The sequence below is a fragment of the Oncorhynchus clarkii genome, chromosome 5 (assembly GCF_045791955.1).
Source record: "Oncorhynchus clarkii lewisi isolate Uvic-CL-2024 chromosome 5, UVic_Ocla_1.0, whole genome shotgun sequence".
Classification (NCBI taxonomy): Eukaryota; Metazoa; Chordata; class Actinopteri; order Salmoniformes; family Salmonidae; genus Oncorhynchus; species Oncorhynchus clarkii.
The window spans coordinates 93,575,923-93,593,761 of NC_092151.1; the positions used below are offsets into that span (position 1 = coordinate 93,575,923).

The 17,839-nt window shown below is 46.3% G+C and overlaps 1 protein-coding gene across 4 annotated transcripts in view; it reads left to right on the forward strand.

Annotated features, from left to right (window-relative positions):
* LOC139409576 (tyrosine-protein kinase RYK-like) overlaps nucleotides 1-17,839 on the forward strand; it is a 102,411-nt gene that overhangs the window by 82,697 nt on the left and 1,875 nt on the right. For all 4 annotated transcript variants that reach the window (XM_071154941.1, XM_071154939.1, XM_071154938.1 and 1 more), the window contains 3 exons: nucleotides 6,608-6,717; nucleotides 8,417-8,576; nucleotides 12,900-13,036. In XM_071154941.1, the coding sequence (XP_071011042.1) occupies nucleotides 6,608-6,717; nucleotides 8,417-8,576; nucleotides 12,900-13,036 (407 nt within the window). The remainder of the gene's footprint in view (nucleotides 1-6,607; nucleotides 6,718-8,416; nucleotides 8,577-12,899; nucleotides 13,037-17,839) is intronic.

Sequence of the window (17,839 nt, forward strand, 5' to 3'; positions counted from 1 at the left end):
CATTATGGGGCATTGTGATTTCATTATGGGGCATTGTGATTTCATTATGGGGCATTGTGATGTCATTATGGGGTATTGTGATGTCATTATGGGGCATTGTGATTTCATTATGGGGTATTGTGATGTCATTAGGGGGTATTGTGATGTCATTATGGGGTATTGTGATTTCATTATGGGGTATTGTGATGTCATTATGGGGCATTGTGATGTCATTATGGGGCATTGTGATGTCATTATGGGGCATTGTGATGTCATTATGGGGCATTGTGTGTAGATTGCTAAATATTTGTAATTTATTTTATTCATTTTAGAATAAGGCTGTAACAAAATATGGAAAAAATCCTTTACTGTGTCTATATGGATCTGACCGTGCTATTGTGTGTGTAGAGAGAGAGAGGTGCCTTATTGTTATTATGAACTTGGTACCAATGTAATTAGTGCAGTAAAAACAAATGTTTTGTTATACCTGTGGTATACCGTCTGATACAACGGCTGTGAGCTAATCAGCATTCAGGCTCGAACAACCCCGTTTATAATGTTGTGTGTTTATTTATATAGATATATATGTATGTGTGTTCTAGGTTTAATCACGTTACAATGTTGCAAGGCGCTGGTGTCTTATTCCCTAACACAAAGGGTCCAATTTAATACGAGTTGAGTCACGCTGACAGATCAGGACACAGAACATTAAACAGCTGTAAATCTCTTCCGTGTGTGTGTGTGTGTGTGTGTGTGTGTTTGACAGCTGGCAATCTCTGCTGTGTCCATCAGAACCAGCCCCCTGGCCCACAATGCATCTCACCCCAGCAGTGTGTCTGACTCGGGCTGAGATGGCACCCTATTCCCTATGTAGTGCACTACATTTGACCAGGGCCCTATGGGGAATAGTGTGCAATTTGGGACACAGTGTCGGGGTTATGTTAAAACCCTGATGGTGTACATCAGGTGCTCTCTTTCACTCTTCAGGGGAATCGGCTCACACAGCATGTCATCCATCCTCTTCTCTCTCTGGTTCACACAGCATGTCATCCATCCTCTTCTCTCTCTCTCTGGTTCACACAGCATGTCATCCATCCTCTTCTCTCTCTCTCTGGTTCACACAGCATGTCATCCATCCTCATCTCTCTGGTTCACACAGCATGTCATCCATCCTCATCTCTCTCTGGTTCACACAGCATGTCATCCATCCTCTTCTCTCTCTGGTTCACACAGCATGTCATCCATCTTCTCTCTCTGGTTCACACAGCATGTCATCCATCTTCTCTCTCTGGTTCACACAGCATGTCATCCATCCTCTTCTCTCTCTGGTTCACACAGCATGTCATCCATCCTCTTCTCTCTCTCTTTGGTTCATACAGCATGTCATCCATCCTCTTCTCTCTCTGGTTCACACAGCATGTCATCCATCTTCTTCTCTCTCTGGTTCACACAGCATGTCCTCCATCCTCTTCTCTCTCTCTGGGTCACACAGCATGTCATCCATCCTCTTCTCTCTCTCTCTGGTTCACACAGCATGTCATCCATCCTCTTCTCTCTCTCTCTGGTTCACACAGCATGTCATCCATCCTCTTCTCGCTCTCTTTGGTTCACACAGCATGTCATCTATCCTCTTCTCTCTCTCTGGTTCACACAGCATGTCATCCATCCTCTTCTCTCTCTGGTTCACACAGCATGTCATCCATCCTCTTCTCTCTCTCTTTGGTTCATACAGCATGTCATCCATCCTCCTCTCTCTCTGGGTCACACAGCATGTCATCCATCCTCTTCTCTCTCTCTCTGGTTCACACAGCATGTCATCCATCCTCTTCTCTCTCTCTCTGGTTCACACAGCATGTCATCCATCCTCTTCTCGCTCTCTTTGGTTCACACAGCATGTCATCTATCCTCTTCTCTCTCTCTGGTTCACACAGCATGTCATCCATCCTCTTCTCTCTCTCTCTGGTTCACACAGCATGTCATCCATCCTCTTCTCTCTCTCTCTGGGTCACACAGCATGTCATCCATCCTCTTCTCTCTCTGGTTCACACAGCATGTCATCCATCCTCTTCTCTTTCTGGTTCACACAGCATGTCATCCATCCTCTTCTCTCTCTCTCTGGTTCACACAGCATGTCATCCATCCTCTTCTATCTCTCTGGTTCACACAGCATGTCATCCATCCTCTTCTCTCTCTGGCTCACACAGCATGTCATCCATCCTCTTCTCTCTTTGGTTCACACAGCATGCCATCCATCCTCTTCTCTCTCTCTCTCTGGTTCACACAGCATGTCATCCATCCTCTTCTCTCTCTCTCTGGTTCACACAGCATGTCATCCATCCTCTTCTCGCTCTCTTTGGTTCACACAGCATGTCATCTATCCTCTTCTCTCTCTCTGGTTCACACAGCATGTCATCCATCCTCTTCTCTCTCTGGTTCACACAGCATGTCATCCATCCTCTTCTCTCTCTCTTTGGTTCATACAGCATGTCATCCATCCTCTTCTCTCTGTTTGGTTCACACAGCATGTCATCCATCCTCTTCTCTCTCTGGTTCACACAGCATGTCATCCATCTTCTTCTCTCTCTGGTTCACACAGCATGTCCTCCATCCTCTTCTCTCTCTCTGGTTCACACAGCATGTCATCCATCCTCCTCTCTCTCTGGGTCACACAGCATGTCATCCATCCTCTTCTCTCTCTCTCTGGTTCACACAGCATGTCATCCATCCTCTTCTCTCTCTCTCTGGTTCACACAGCATGTCATCCATCCTCTTCTCGCTCTCTTTGGTTCACACAGCATGTCATCTATCCTCTTCTCTCTCTCTGGTTCACACAGCATGTCATCCATCCTCTTCTCTCTCTCTCTGGTTCACACAGCATGTCATCCATCCTCTTCTCTCTCTCTCTGGGTCACACAGCATGTCATCCATCCTCTTCTCTCTCTGGTTCACACAGCATGTCATCCATCCTCTTCTCTCTCTGGTTCACACAGCATGTCATCCATCCTCTTCTCTCTCTCTCTGGTTCACACAGCATGTCATCCATCCTCTTCTCTCTCTGGCTCACACAGCATGTCATCCATCCTCTTCTCTCTCTGGCTCACACAGCATGTCATCCATCCTCTTCTCTCTTTGGTTCACACAGCATGCCATCCATCCTCTTCTCTCTCTCTCTTTGGTTCACACAGCATATCATCCATCCTCTTCTCTCTCTCTTTGGTTCACACAGCATGTCATCCATCCTCTTCTCTCTCTGTTCGGCTCACAGAGCATGTCATCCATCCTCTTCTCTCTTTGGTTCACACAGCATGTCATCCATCGGCTAGTTCTCTGTCACCTTTCCATTTTAAACACAAGATGTTTATGTACATCCCGCTAGGCTAAGCCACAGTGATCAGCATCATGATATGCTGTTTATGTACATACCGCTAGGCTAAGCCACAGTGATTAGCATCATGATATGCTGTTTATGTACATACCGCTAGGCTAAGCCACAGTGATCAGCGTCATGATATGCTGTTTATGTACATCCCGCTAGGCTAAGCCACAGTGATCAGCATCATGATATGCTGTTTATGTACATCCCGCTAGGCTAAGCCACAGTGATTAGCGTCATGATATGCTGTTTATGTACATCCCGCTAGGCTAAGCCACAGTGATTAGCGTCATGATATGCTGTTTATGTACATCCCGCTAGGCTAAGCCACAGTGATTAGCGTCATGATATGCTGTTTATGTACATCCCGCTAGGCTAAGCCACAGTGATTAGCGTCATGATATGCTGTTTATGTACATCCCGCTAGGCTAAGCCACAGTGATTAGCATCATGATATGCTGTTTATGTACATACCGCTAGGCTAAGCCACAGTGATTAGCGTCATGATCTCAGCTCAGAAATCAAGCCATCTGGGCTAATTAGACAGATAACAGGATGGTACTGAAGCAAACTTATGGTTCCTCGTGTCTCACTAGATTGTCTCTTACTTTCAGTGTGTCCCAAGTGCACTACAAAGCTAGTAGGTAGTCATTATCAGAGCCTATGGTCCTTTTGGGATGCAACCTCTGTGTCTGTATTAATCAGGGGTCCTTCAGGCCTGTCTCTTGGGGCCCTCAAAAACCAAACAAATATTTTTTCTCCTGCACAGACTATTTGGCCCTCTGTCCTGTCTGTGAAACTTAATAGTTACAATACTAGTTTCCTAGTTGTTATACAGTCTTTATCTTGTGGAATCTGATAAGTGCCTGTCAGATATGTCCTACTACAGTGATGCAAGCCATTATCATGTTTTATCTCATTGGTGAAATGGTAAACATCACCAACCAGGCTACTTCTCTGAATATCCACCCCCCCCACCCCTCCTTCTCTCTGTTGTGCTTTCTTCCCCCCCTCTCTCTGTTGTGCTTTCTCCCCCCCCCCCCCCCCCTCTCTCTGTTGTGCTTTCTTCCCCCCCTCTCTCTGTTGTGCTTTCTTCCCCCCCTCTCTCTGTTGTGCTTTCTTCCCCCCTCTCTCTTTCCCCCCCTCTCTCTGTTGTGCTTTCTTCCCCCCTCTCTCTTCCCCCCCTCTCTTCCCCCCCTCTCTCTGTTGTGCTCTCTTCCCCCCCTCTCTCTGTTGTGCTCTCTTCCCCCCCTCTCTCTGTTGTGCTCTCTTCCCCCCCTCTCTCTGTTGTGCTCTCTTCCCCCCCTCTCTCTGTTGTGCTCTCTTCCCCCTCTCTCTCCTCTCCCCCCTCTCCCCCCTCTCCCCCTCTCTCTCTTCCCCTCCCTCTCCCCCCCTCTCTCTCAATTCAATTCAATTCAATTCAAGGGCTTTATTGGCATGGGAAACATGTGTTAACATTGCCAAAGCAAGTGAGGTAGACAACATACAAAGTGAATATATAAAGTGAAAAACAACAAAAATTAACAGTAAACATTACACATACAGAGGTTTCAAAACAGTAAAGACATTACAAATGTCATATTATATATATATATATATACAGTGTTTTAACAATGTACAAATGGTTAAAGGACACAAGATAAAATAAATAAGCATAAATATGGGTTGTATTTACAATGGTGTGTGTTCTTCACTGGTTGCCCTTTTCTCGTGGCAACAGGTCACAAATCTTGCTGCTGTGATGGCACACTGTGGAATTTCACCCAGTAGATATGAGAGTTTTTCAAATTTGGATTTGTTTTCGAATTCTTTGTGGATCTGTGTAATCTGAGGGAAATATGTCTCTCTAATATGGTCATACATTGGGCAGGAGGTTAGGAAGTGCAGCTCAGTTTCCACCTCATTTTGTGGGCAGTGAGCACATAGCCTGTCTTCTCTTGAGAGCCATGTCTGCCTACGGCGGCCTTTCTCAATAGCAAGGCTATGCTCACTGAGTCTGTACATAGTCAAAGCTTTCCTTAAGTTTGGGTCAGTCACAGTGGTCAGGTATTCTGCCACTGTGTACTCTCTGTTTAGGGCCAAATAGCATTCTAGTTTGCTCTGTTTTTTTGTTAATTCTTTCCAATGTGTCAAGTAATTATCTTTTTGTTTTCTCATGATTTGGTTTGGTCTAATTGTGCTGTTGTCCTGGGGCTCTGTAGGGTGTGTTTGTGTTTGTGAACAGAGCCCCAGCTTGCTTAGGGGACTCTTCTCCAGGTTCATCTCTCTGTAGGTGATGGCTTTGTTATGGAAGGTTTGTGAATCACTTCCTTTTAGGTGGTTGTAGAATTTAACGTCTCTTTTCTGGATTTTGATAATTAGTGGGTATCGGCCTAATTCTGCTCTGCATGCATTATTTGGTGTTCTACGTTGTACACAGAGGATATTTTTGCAGAATTCTGCGTGCAGAGTCTCAATTTGGTGTTTGTCCCATTTTGTGAAGTCTTGGTTGGTGAGCGGACCCCAGACCTCACAACCATAAAGGGCAATGGGCTCTATGACTGATTCAAGTATTTTTAGCCAAATCCTAATTGGTATGTTGAAATGTATGTTTCTTTTGATGGCATAGAATGCCCTTCTTGCCTTGTCTCTCAGATCGTTCACAGCTTTGTGGAAGTTACCTGTGGCGCTGATGTTTAGGCCAAGGTATGTATAGTTTTTTGTGTGCTCTAGGGCAACAGTGTCTAGATGGAATTTGTATTTGTGGTCCTGGTGACTGGACCTTTTTTGGAACACCATTATTTTGGTCTTACTGAGATTTACTGTCAGGGCCCAGGTCTGACAGAATCTGTGCATAAGATCTAGGTGCTGCTGTAGGCCCTCCTTGGTTGTTGTGCTCTCTTCCCCCCTCTCTCTCTCCCCCCCCACTCTCTCTCTCTGTTGTGCTCTCTTCCCCCCCTCTCTCTCTCTCTCTCTCTCTCTCGCTCTCTCTCTGTGCTCTCTTCCCCCCCCCTCTCTCTCTCTCTCTCTCTCTCGCTCTCTCTCTCTGTGCTCTCTCCCCCCCCCCCTCTCTCTCTCTCTCTGTGCTCTCTTCCCCCCCTCTCTCTCTCTCTCTCTGTTGTGCTCTCTTCCCCCCCCTCTCGCTCTCTGTTGTGCTCTCTTCCCCCCCCCCCTCTCTCTCACTCTGTGCTCTCTTCCCCCCTCTCTCTCTCACTCTGTTGCGCTCTCTTTCTCCCCCTTCACTCTCATGTTTAGTTTCTCTTCCTGTCTTTCTAGGCAGTCTCTCAGCAGGACTTGGTCCACATGGCGATCCAGATCGCATGTGGGATGAGCTACCTGGCCAGGAGAGAGGTCATCCACAAAGACCTGGCCGCCAGGAACTGTGTGTGAGTATCTTATCACCCTGCTCAGCTCAACTGCTAATACTTTTGGGCAATAATCCGGAGACAGGTGTTTTCTCCGTCTCTTTAGGTATCAGACTCGAATTCCACTGATTTTCAAAACGTGATCCTCCAGATAGTGGACAGTTATGCAGCTCCTCAACACAATACTTTTTTTTTAAAGCCGCATTCGACAGGATTACCAACATAGACAGAAGCCTTCTGTATGGCAGACCAAATCTAAACTCTTCTCTCGGCAGGTCCAGCCCACTCATTATCTCAGCCAATCATGGCTAGTGGGACGACTGCTGGCTTTTTCTGTGGCTTAACCCAACAAGGCTCGTCATTTTAACAATTTTATTCGTATTTAAAGATAGTATACAAGTTTGTTAAGGCACATGAAAGTTCACGTTCCAGAAGGAATTTCTGCTAAAAAAAAATCTGATTGATCAATCAATCATTCAATCAATCAAATGTATTTATAAAGCCCTTCGTACATCAGCTGATATCTCAAAGTGCTGTACAGAAACCCAGACTAAAACCCCAAACAGCAAGCAATGCAGGTGTAGAAGCACGGTGGCTAGGAAAAACTCCCTAGAAAGGCCAAAACCTAGGAAGAAACCTAGAGAGGAACCAGGCTATGTGGGGTGGCCAGTCCTCTTCTGGCTGTGCCAGGTGGAGATTATAACAGAACATGGCCAAGATGTTCAAATGTTCATAAATGACTAGCATGGTCAAATAATAATAAGGCAGAACAGTTGAAACTGGAGCAGCAGCACGGCCAGGTGGACTGGGGACAGCAAGGAGTCATCATGTTCATCAGGTCATCAGGTTCTCGGAGAGAAAGAAAGAGAAAGAGAATTAGAGAGAGCATATTTAAATTCACACAGGACACCGGATAAGACGAACTACTGCAGCATAAATACTGGAGGCTGAGACAGGAGGGGTCAGGAAAGGGCCAAACAGGAAGGGATATCTTCAACCACCAACTTACCATCCTGAGACAAGGGTGCCAACAAAGATTTCCACCATGGCACGAACCCAAGGGGAGGCGCCAACCCAGACAGGAAGATAATGTCAGTGACTCAACCCACTCAAGCGACGCACCCCTCCTAGGGATGAAAGAGCACCAGTAAGCCAGTGACTCAGCCTCTGTAATAGGGTTAGAGGCAGAGAATCCCAGTGGAGAGAGGGGAACTGGCCAGGCAGAGACAGCAAGGGCGGTTCGTTGCTCCAGAGCCTTTCCGTTCACCTTCCCACTCCTGGGCCAGACTACACGCAATCATAGGACCTACTGAAGAGATGAGTCTTCAGTAAAGACTTAAAGGTTGAGACCGAGTTTGTGTCTCTGACATGGGTCGGCAGACCATTCCATATAAATTGAGCTCTATAGGAGAAAGCCCTGCCTCCAGCCGTTTGCTTAGAAATTCTAGGGACAATTAGGAGGCCTGTGTCTTGTGACTGTAGCGTATCTTTTTAATACTTTTCCCCTCTCTGTGACCCTGTCCTCTACCCCCCCTCCTCTGTGACCCTGTCCTCTACCCCCCCTCCTCTGTGACCCTGTCCTCTACCCCCCCTCCTCTGTGACCCTGTCCTCTCCCCCCCGTGACCCTGTCCTCTCCCCCCCGTGACCCTGTCCTCTCCTCCCCGTGACCCTGTCCTCTCCTCCCCGTGACCCTGTCCTCTCCCTCTCTTCCTCTGACAGTATTGACGACAGCATGCAGGTGAAGATCTGTGACAACGCCCTGTCCAGAGACCTGTTCCCTATGGACTACCACTGTCTGGGAGACAACGAGAACAGGCCGGTCCGCTGGATGGCCCTGGAGAGCCTGCTCAACCATGACTTCTCTAGTGCTAGTGATGTGGTGAGAACACACACACACACACACACACACACACACGCACACACTTACACGTTATACACTTACACGTTACACACACACACACTGACACGTTACACACACACACACACACTGACACGTTACACACACACACACACACTGACACGTTACACACACACACACACTGACACGTTACACACACACACACTGACACGTTACACACACACACACTGACACGTTACACACACACACACTGACACGTTACACACACACACACACACACTGACACGTTACACACACACACACACTGACACGTTACACACACACACTTACACGTTACACACACGTTACAGACACACAGTTACACACACGCTCAGCTGCGGTAGGAGGTGAGAGGAGACGCTGTAGACAGGCAGGAAGTCCTCCATGGCGCTCCTCTCCTCTCATTCTGTTCTCTCCTCTCCTCTCATTCTGTTCTCTATTCTCATTCTGTTCTCTCCTCTCCTCTCATTCTGTTCTCTCCTCTCCTCTCATTCTGTTCTCTCCTCTCATTCTGTTCTCTCCTCTCCTCTCATTCTGTTCTCTCCTCTCCTCTCATTCTGTTCTCTCCTCTCCTCTCATTCTGTTCTCTCCTCTCATTCTGTTCTCTCCTCTCCTCTCATTCTGTTCTCTCCTCTCATTCTGTTCTCTCCTCTCATTCTGTTCTCTCCTCTCCTCTCATTCTGTTCTCTCCTCTCATTCTGTTCTCTCCTCTCCTCTCATTCTGTTCTCTCCTCTCCTCTCATTCTGTTCTCTCCTCTCATTCTGTTCTCTCCTCTCATTCTGTTCTCTCCTCTCATTCTGTTCTCTCCTCTCATTCTGGTCTCTCCTCTCATTCTGGTCTCTCCTCTCATTCTGGTCTCTCCTCTCATTCTGGTCTCTCCTCTCATTCTGGTCTCTCCTCGCATTCTGGTCTCTCCTCTCATTCTGGTCTCTCCTCTCATTCTGGTCTCTCCTCTCATTCTGGTCTCTCCTCTCATTCTGGTCTCTCCTCTCATTCTGTTCTCTCTTCTCATTCTGTTCTCTCCTCTCATTCTGTTCTCTCTTCTCATTCTGGTCTCTCCTCTCATTCTGTTCTCTCCTCTCATTCTGTTCTCTCCTCTCATTCTGTTCTCTCCTCTCATTCTGTTCTCTCCTCTCATTCTGTTCTCTCTTCTCATTCTGTTCTCTCCTCTCATTCTGGTCTCTCCTCTCATTCTGTTCTCTCCTCTCATTCTGTTCTCTCTTCTCATTCTGGTCTCTCCTCTCATTCTGGTCTCTCCTCTCATTCTGGTCTCTCCTCTCATTCTGGTCTCTCCTCTCATTCTGGTCTCTCCTCTCATTCTGTTCTCTCCTCTCATTCTGTTCTCTCCTCTCATTCTGTTCTCTCCTCTCATTCTGTTCTCTCCTCTCCTCTCATTCTGTCCTCTCCTCTCATTCTGTCCTCTCCTCTCATTCTGTCGTCTCCTCTCATTCTGGTCTCTCCTCTCATTCTGGTCTCTCCTCTCATTCTGGTCTCTCCTCTCATTCTGGTCTCTCCTCTCATTCTGGTCTCTCCTCTCCTCTCCACCAGACAGCCTGATTTCCCTCATACCGGACCTCTTCCTTCCTGATGAGGCTCTACTGCTCCCAGTCCTCACCCCTCCCTCCCTCCTCACCCCTCCCTCTCTCCTCACCCCTCCTCACCCCTCCCTCTCTCCTCACCCTTCCCTCTCTCCTCACCCCTCCTCACCCCCCCCTGCCTCCTCACCCCTGCCTCCCTCCCTCCTCACCCCTGCCTCCCTCCCTCCTCACCCCTGCCTCCCTCCCTCCTCACCCCTGCCTCCCTACCTCCTCCTCACCCTTGCCTCCCTCCCTTCTCCTCACCCCTGCCTCCCTCCCTCCTCCTCACCCCTGCCTCCCTCCCTCCTCCTCACCCCTGCCTCCCTCCCTCCTCCTCACCCCTGCCTCCCTCCCTCCTCCTCACCCCTGCCTCCCTCCCTCCTCCTCACCCCTGCCTCCCTCCCTCCTCCTCACCCCTGCCTCCCTCCCTCCTCCTCACCCCTGCCTCCCTCCCTCCTCCTCACCCCTGCCTCCCAGTCCTCACCCAGTCCTCACCCCTCCCTCCCAGTCCTCACCCAGTCCTCACCCAGTCCTCACCCCTCCTCCCTCCCTCCCTCCTCCCCCTGCCTCCCCCCCTCCTCACCCCTGCCTCCCCCCTCCTCACCCCTGCCTCCCCCCTCCTCACCCCTGCCTCCCTCACCCCTGCCACACGCACACACACCCAGCCAGTCAGCCACACGCACACACACCCAGCCAGTCAGCCCCACACTTACTGTTAATGAACCATAGTCACCCAGTCAGGGCTGGATGACTCCAGGGATCCTAATGGCAAGAATGATTTTCAGACTCAGACTTTCTCCTAAAGCTTTCATTGATGTCAATGTGTGAACCTTCTGGTTCGTGTTCAACTCTCATTGTGAATCAAGTCTGAATAGCTTCTGGTTCGTGTTCAACTCCCATTGTGAATCAAGTCTGAATAGCTTCTGGTTCGTGTTCAACTCTCATTGTGAATCAAGTCTGAATAGCTTCTGGTTCGTGTTCAACTCTCATTGTGAATCAAGTCTGAATAGCTTCTGGTTCGTGTTCAACTCTCATTGTGAATCAAGTCTGAATAGCTTCTGGTTCGTGTTCAACTCTCATTGTGAATCAAGTCTGAATACCTTCTGGTTCGTGTTCAACTCTCATTGTGAATCAAGTCTGAATAGCTTCTGGTTCGTGTTCAACTCTCATTGTGAATCAAGTCTGAATACCTTCTGGTTCGTGTTCAACTCTCATTGTGAATCAAGTCTGAATAGCTTCTGGTTCGTGTTCAACTCTCATTGTGAATCAAGTCTGAATAGCTTCTGGTTCGTGTTCAACTCTCATTGTGAATCAAGTCTGAATAGCTTCTGTTTTGTGTTGCTATATTGTCTTTGTAGAACACTGGCTAATCTTCTGGTGATGACTGATGATTGAATCGTTGACTTGGTTCCAAAACCTAAATCATGTTTTTTTTTTAATATATATATATATTATTAGTCTGTATGAATAATCTTATCATGTTCTGTTCTTTGGAAATAGGAAATGGATTAAAAAGCTAAAGTTGGATTCAGTTTGTTTGGGAGTTGCAGACACTACCTAAAATGGTTTTGATAAATTGCTGTTCTCAAGCACCATGTGGTCCAGCTTTCAAGCCCTTATCAAAACTTGTAGGAACTATGTTGGGTGTACATTTTCAGCTAAATTTCCTTGCATTGTGTCAGTGGAATGCTTCGTTCAGCCATTGGCTGAACCGAACACAACCTTCCCTGACACCGATCTCACACTGACAGACCTTGGCCTTAATTTAACACATTTCTTGAACATAATAGAGAGCGTTGTTCCTAAAGGTTTCCCTGATTAAACCCCCATCTGTCACATGTTGTGTTGTTTTAGCCTGCATGTAGCTAATGCTACGCAGAGACAACCTCAAGGTCAAGAGATTGAACACAAACGTTCCTTTATTCGTCCTAGATATTATTTTAGTGTGTGTCTGTCAACCTGTCTTGTTGGTCATATCAAAAGCTGTCCGTCTGAAATAAATACAATTTATAGAACGAGAGAAGACTCTCATTCCTTTGGGCCGTTCTGCCTTGTGATCTGACCTCTAACCCTTGACCTTTAACCTTGTCCCGATTCCTCAGTGGGCGTTTGGTGTGACCCTGTGGGAGTTGATGATCTTGTTGTCTAACCCTTGACCTTTAACCTTGTCCCTGTTCCTCAGTGGGTGTTTGGTGTGACCCTGTGGGAGTTGATGACCTTGTTGTCTAACCCGGACCTCTAACCCTTGACCTTTAACCTTGTCCCTGTTCCTCAGTGGGTGTTTGGTGTGACCCTGTGGGAGTTGATGATCTTGTTGTCTAACCCTTGACCTTTAACCTTGTCCCTGTTCCTCAGTGGGTGTTTGGTGTGACCCTGTGGGAGTTGATGACCTTGTTGTCTAACCCGGACCTCTATCCCTTGACCTTTAACCTTGTCCCTGTTCCTCAGTGGGTGTTTGGTGTGACCCTGTGGGAGTTGATGACCTTGTTGTCTAACCCGGACCTCTAACCCTTGACCTTTAACCTTGTCCCTGTTCCTCAGTGGGCGTTTGGTGTGACCCTGTGGGAGTTGATGACCTTGTTGTCTAACCCGGACCTCTAACCCTTGACCTTTAACCTTGTCCCTGTTCCTCAGTGGGCGTTTGGTGTGACCCTGTGGGAGTTGATGACCTTGGTGTCTAACCCGGACATCTAACTCTTGACCTTTAACCTTGTCCCTGTTCCTCAGTGGGCGTTTGGTGTGACCCTGTGGGAGTTGATGACCTTGGGACAGACGCCCTACGTGGACATCGACCCTTTCGAGATGGCAGCCTATCTGAAGGACGGATATAGAATAGCACAGCCAATCAACTGTCCTGATGAACTGTAAGTACAATAGCACAGCCAATCAAACTGTCCTGATGAACTGTAAGTACAATAGCACAGCCAATCAAACTGTCCTGATGAACTGTAAGTACAATAGCACAGCCAATCAACTGTCCTGATGAACTGTAAGTACAATAGCACAGCCAATCAAACTGTCCAAATGGACTGGAACACATGCATACAGGGCTTTTAGACTGTTTTATGTCTTAATTGAGTTTGATCATCAGTTATTTTAATTGACAATTCTATAGTTTTATTGGTTTTAAGTATTTTCTGTAAACGGTATCTCATGAGAATTGGCAGTTTGAATCTCCAGCTTTTCCGTTAACTGTAGGGCTTCCCTTCAGAACATTGAACATCATTTAGACATGGCTTCTCATGGCATGTTCTCTTCTCCGTTATCAACATAAGCACACGTACTGTCCAGCATGGAAAGTTCACTATAGGACCCTCCGGGGGGGGGGGGGGGGGGGGGGTTGACTATTGGACCCTCCAGAGGGGGAGACGGCTAAATGGGTGAGTTCAACTTTAGCCGGACGCCTCACACACTAGGGTTCGGCGGTAGCCAGATGTTTATATCGTCCATACCGTCCTTCTCTCATCCCGGGATTTACGGTATTACCGGCTTAGTTCACAAGGGCGTGCCAAAGAAACACTAAAAAGCCCATTGTGCGTCTTACCACAATGTTTACAGAATTACCACAAGTAATAGAGAGTTTCCATGGAGGCTGCAAGCTAAATATGCTAATGTGCTCAAAGATATGCAATCCAGCTCCTAAAGTTATACATACATTTGGTAGCTCCTACCTATATAATGTTTGGTGAGTTTGAACATTTACAAGCGAATGAACAAAGTTGGGAGGCATGCATGTCTGAAGGAAGAACCGGTCTGCCTCTGGAGCAGCATGTGTACACGCAGTGTCTGGAGTCGCTAGGGCAACGGGCCAACCTGCTCTGCTCGGAGAAGAGGGAGGAGGAGCGGGTTGCCGAGAACTGAGAGGAGAAAAAAAACGGAAGGAAATCAAGAGCCTACAGAGAGAACTCATCCAAAGGGCTTTGACGTCTCAAACACGGCAGAAAGCTAACCCGTCAACTTATTAATTCAGCCACTTACTTTGATAACTAGCAACTTAAGCTTAGCATTAACGCAGAATTCTGTATTTTTCACACAGGATTTAAAAAATAAAAAAAATTGTCTTTTGTAAACGCAGATCTAAAATGCTTCTTATTGTAATTTTTGCATCGAACAAAGTTTGTGCTTCATTTGCACTAGGGATGCATTGATATGACATTTTTGGCCGATACCCAATGTTTTTCTCGCCAAAAACACCGATACTGATATCCAATGTTTTCCTCGCCAAAAACACCGATACTGATATCCAATATTTTCCTCGCCAATAACACCGATAAACAATATTTTAAATTTTAGCAGCCTTTTTAAGAATTCTAGTGCAGCTAAAACCTAAGGATCCACCACTTTCTTAAAAAATTTTGCCAAAAATGGCATACCCAAATCTAACTGCCTGTAGCTCAGGACCTGAAGCAAGGATATGCATATTTCTGATACCATTTGAAAGGAAACACTTTGAAGTTCGTGGAAATGTGAAATGAATGTAGGAGAATATAACACATTAGATCTGGTAGAAGAAAATATATAATGGAAAAAAACATGATTTTTTTTTGTACCATCTTTGAAATGCAAGAGAAAGGCCACAATGGCCATTAGATGTCAGCAGTGTATGTGCAAAGTTTTAGGCTGATCCAATGAACCATTCCATTTCTATTCAAAATATGCACGATATATCGGTGAGCATATATTGGAATCGGACGACCGGCAGCATCGGCCCAATGTCTAGTTAAAACTGCAATGCGCAAAACCGATGTCAAAGCTGACGTGCATACCTGTGTATATATACATATATATGCCTACCTACCTACAGTGGGGCAAAAAAGTGTTTAATCAGCCACCAATTGTGCAAGTTCTCCCACTTAAAAAGATGAGGCCTGTAATTTTCATCATAGGTTCACTTCAACTATGACAGACAAAATGAGAAGAAAAAAAATCCAGAAAATCACATTGTAGGATTTTTAATTAATTTATTTGCAAATTATGGTGGAAAACTTTTGTTATTGACCAAATACTTATTTATCTCAATATTTTGTTAAATACCCTTTGTTGGCAATGACAGAGGTCAAATGTTTTCTGTAAGTCTTCACAAGGTTTTCACACACTGTTGCTGGTATTTTGGCCCATTCCTCCATGCAGATCTCCTCTAGAGCAGTGATGTTTTGGGGCTGTTGCTGGGCAACACGGACTTTCAACTCCCTCCAAATCTTTTCTATGGGGTTGAGATCTGGAGACTGGCTAGGCCACTCCAGGACCTTGAAATGCTTCTTACGAAGCCACTCCTTTGTTGCCCGGGCGGTGTGTTTGGGATCATTGTCATGCTGAAAGACCCAGCCATGTTTCATCTTCAATGCCCTTGCTGATGGAAGGAGGTTTTCACTCAAAATCTCACGATACATGGCCCCATTCATTCTTTCCTTTACACGGATCAGTCGTCATGGTCCCTTTGCAGAAAAACAGCCCCAAAGCATGATGATTCCACCCCCATGCTTCACAGTAGGTATGGTGTTCTTTGGATGCAACTCAGCATATTTTGTCCTCCAAACACGACGAGTTGAGTTTTTACCAAAAAGTTATATTTTGGTTTCATCTGACCATATGACATTCTCCCAATCTTCTTCTGGATCATCCAAATGCTCTCTAGCAAACTTCAGACGGGCCTGGACATGTACTGGCTTAAGCAGGGGGACACGTCTGGCACTACAGGATTTGAGTCCCTGGCGGCGTAGTGTGTTACTGATGGTAGGCTTTGTTACTTTGGTCCCAGCTCTCTGCAGGTCATTCACTAGGTCCCCCCATGTGGTTCTGGGATTTTTGCTCACCGTTCTTGTGATCATTTTGACCCCACGGGGTGAGATCTTGCGTGGAGCCCCAGATCGAGGGAGATTATCAGTGGTCTTGTATGTCTTCCATTTCATAATAATTGCTCCCACAGTTGATTTCTTCAAACCAAGCTGCTTACCTATTGCAGATTCAGTCTTCCCAGCCTGGTGCAGGTCTACAATTTTGTTTCTGGTGTCCATTGACAGTTCTTTGGTCTTGGCCATAGTGGAGTTTGGAGTGTGACTGTTTGAGGTTGTGGACAGGTGTCTTTTATACTGATAACAAGTTCAAACAGGTGCCATTAATACAGGTAACGAGTGGAGGACAGAGGAGCCTCTTAAAGAAGTTACAGGTCTGTGAGAGCCAGAAATCTTGCTTGTTTGTAGGTGACCAAATACTTATTTTCCACCATCATTTGCAAATAAATTCATTAAAAATCCTACAATGTGATTTTCTGGATTTTTTTCCCCTCATTTTGTCTGTCATAGTTGGGAGAACTTGCACAATTGGTGGCTGATTAAACACTTTTTTGCCCCACTGTAGGTAGGTAGGTAGGTAGGTAGGTATATATATACAGTGCCTTGCGAAAGTATTCGGCCCCCTTGAACTTTGCGACCTTTTGCCACATTTCAGGCTTCAAACATAAAGGTATAAAACTGTATTTTTTTGTGAAGAATCAACAACAAGTGGGACACAATCATGAAGTGGAACGACATTTATTGGATATTTCAAACTTTTTTAACAAATCAAAAACTGAAAAATTGGGCGTGCAAAATTATTCAGCCCCCTTAAGTTAATACTTTGTAGCGCCACCTTTTGCTGCGATTACAGCTGTAAGTCGCTTGGGGTATGTCTCTATCAGTTTTGCACATCGAGAGACTGACATTTTTTCCCATTCCTCCTTGCAAAACAGCTCGAGCTCAGTGAGGTTGGATGGAGAGCATTTGTGAACAGCAGTTTTCAGTTCTTTCCACAGATTCCACAGATTCTCGATTGGATTTAGTTTACTACAAGGTATTTACTTAAAGTAGCTACAAATATTAAAATGCTAGGCGGTGGCGGCTAGGCGGCTGTCTCTCACCGTCATTCATTACAGACTGAGTCTTATCCACATCCTGAGCCTGTCAGGGAGCTGGAGCGTGACTTTCTACTGCTGTGAATGAGCTGGCCAGGAATCACAAAGAGACATAACGGGCTTCTGTTTCAGAATCCCAAATGGCACCCTACTCCCTATATAGTGCACTTTTGACCAAGGTCCCTTCCCTCTGACCTTTTCCACCAATGCATTTCATTTTTAGACGTAGATGAGAATGCAAGGAATTGAGGAAAGAACCTATGTCCACTACAAGACTAGATGGGCTCTGTTCAAAAGGGGTGCCATAGAGTCCTGGTCTGAAGTAGTGCACTATATAGGGAATAGGGTGCCATAGGGTCCTGGTCTAAAGTAGTGCACTATATAGGGAATAGGGTGCCATAGAGTCCTGGTCTGAAGTAGTGCACTATATAGGGAATAGGGTGCCATAGGGTCCTGGTCTAAAGTAGTGCACTATATAGGGAATAGGGTGCCATAGGGTCCTGGTCTAAAGTAGTGCACTATATAGGGAATAGGGTGCCATAGGGTCATGGTCTAAAGTAGTGCACTATGTAGGGAATAGGGTGCCATAGGGTCCTGGTCTAAAGTAGTGCACTATATAGGGAATAGGGTGCCATTTGGGACGTTCATCACTTCAACACTCCATGATTTACAGTTGGATGAGCGGCCGCCGACAGGAAGTCGAGGAAAAGCTAATCAGATTGTTGTTGGGGGGAGCTGCTGCACACGTTTCCTTCAGAAAGACTGTTGAATTGGAAAG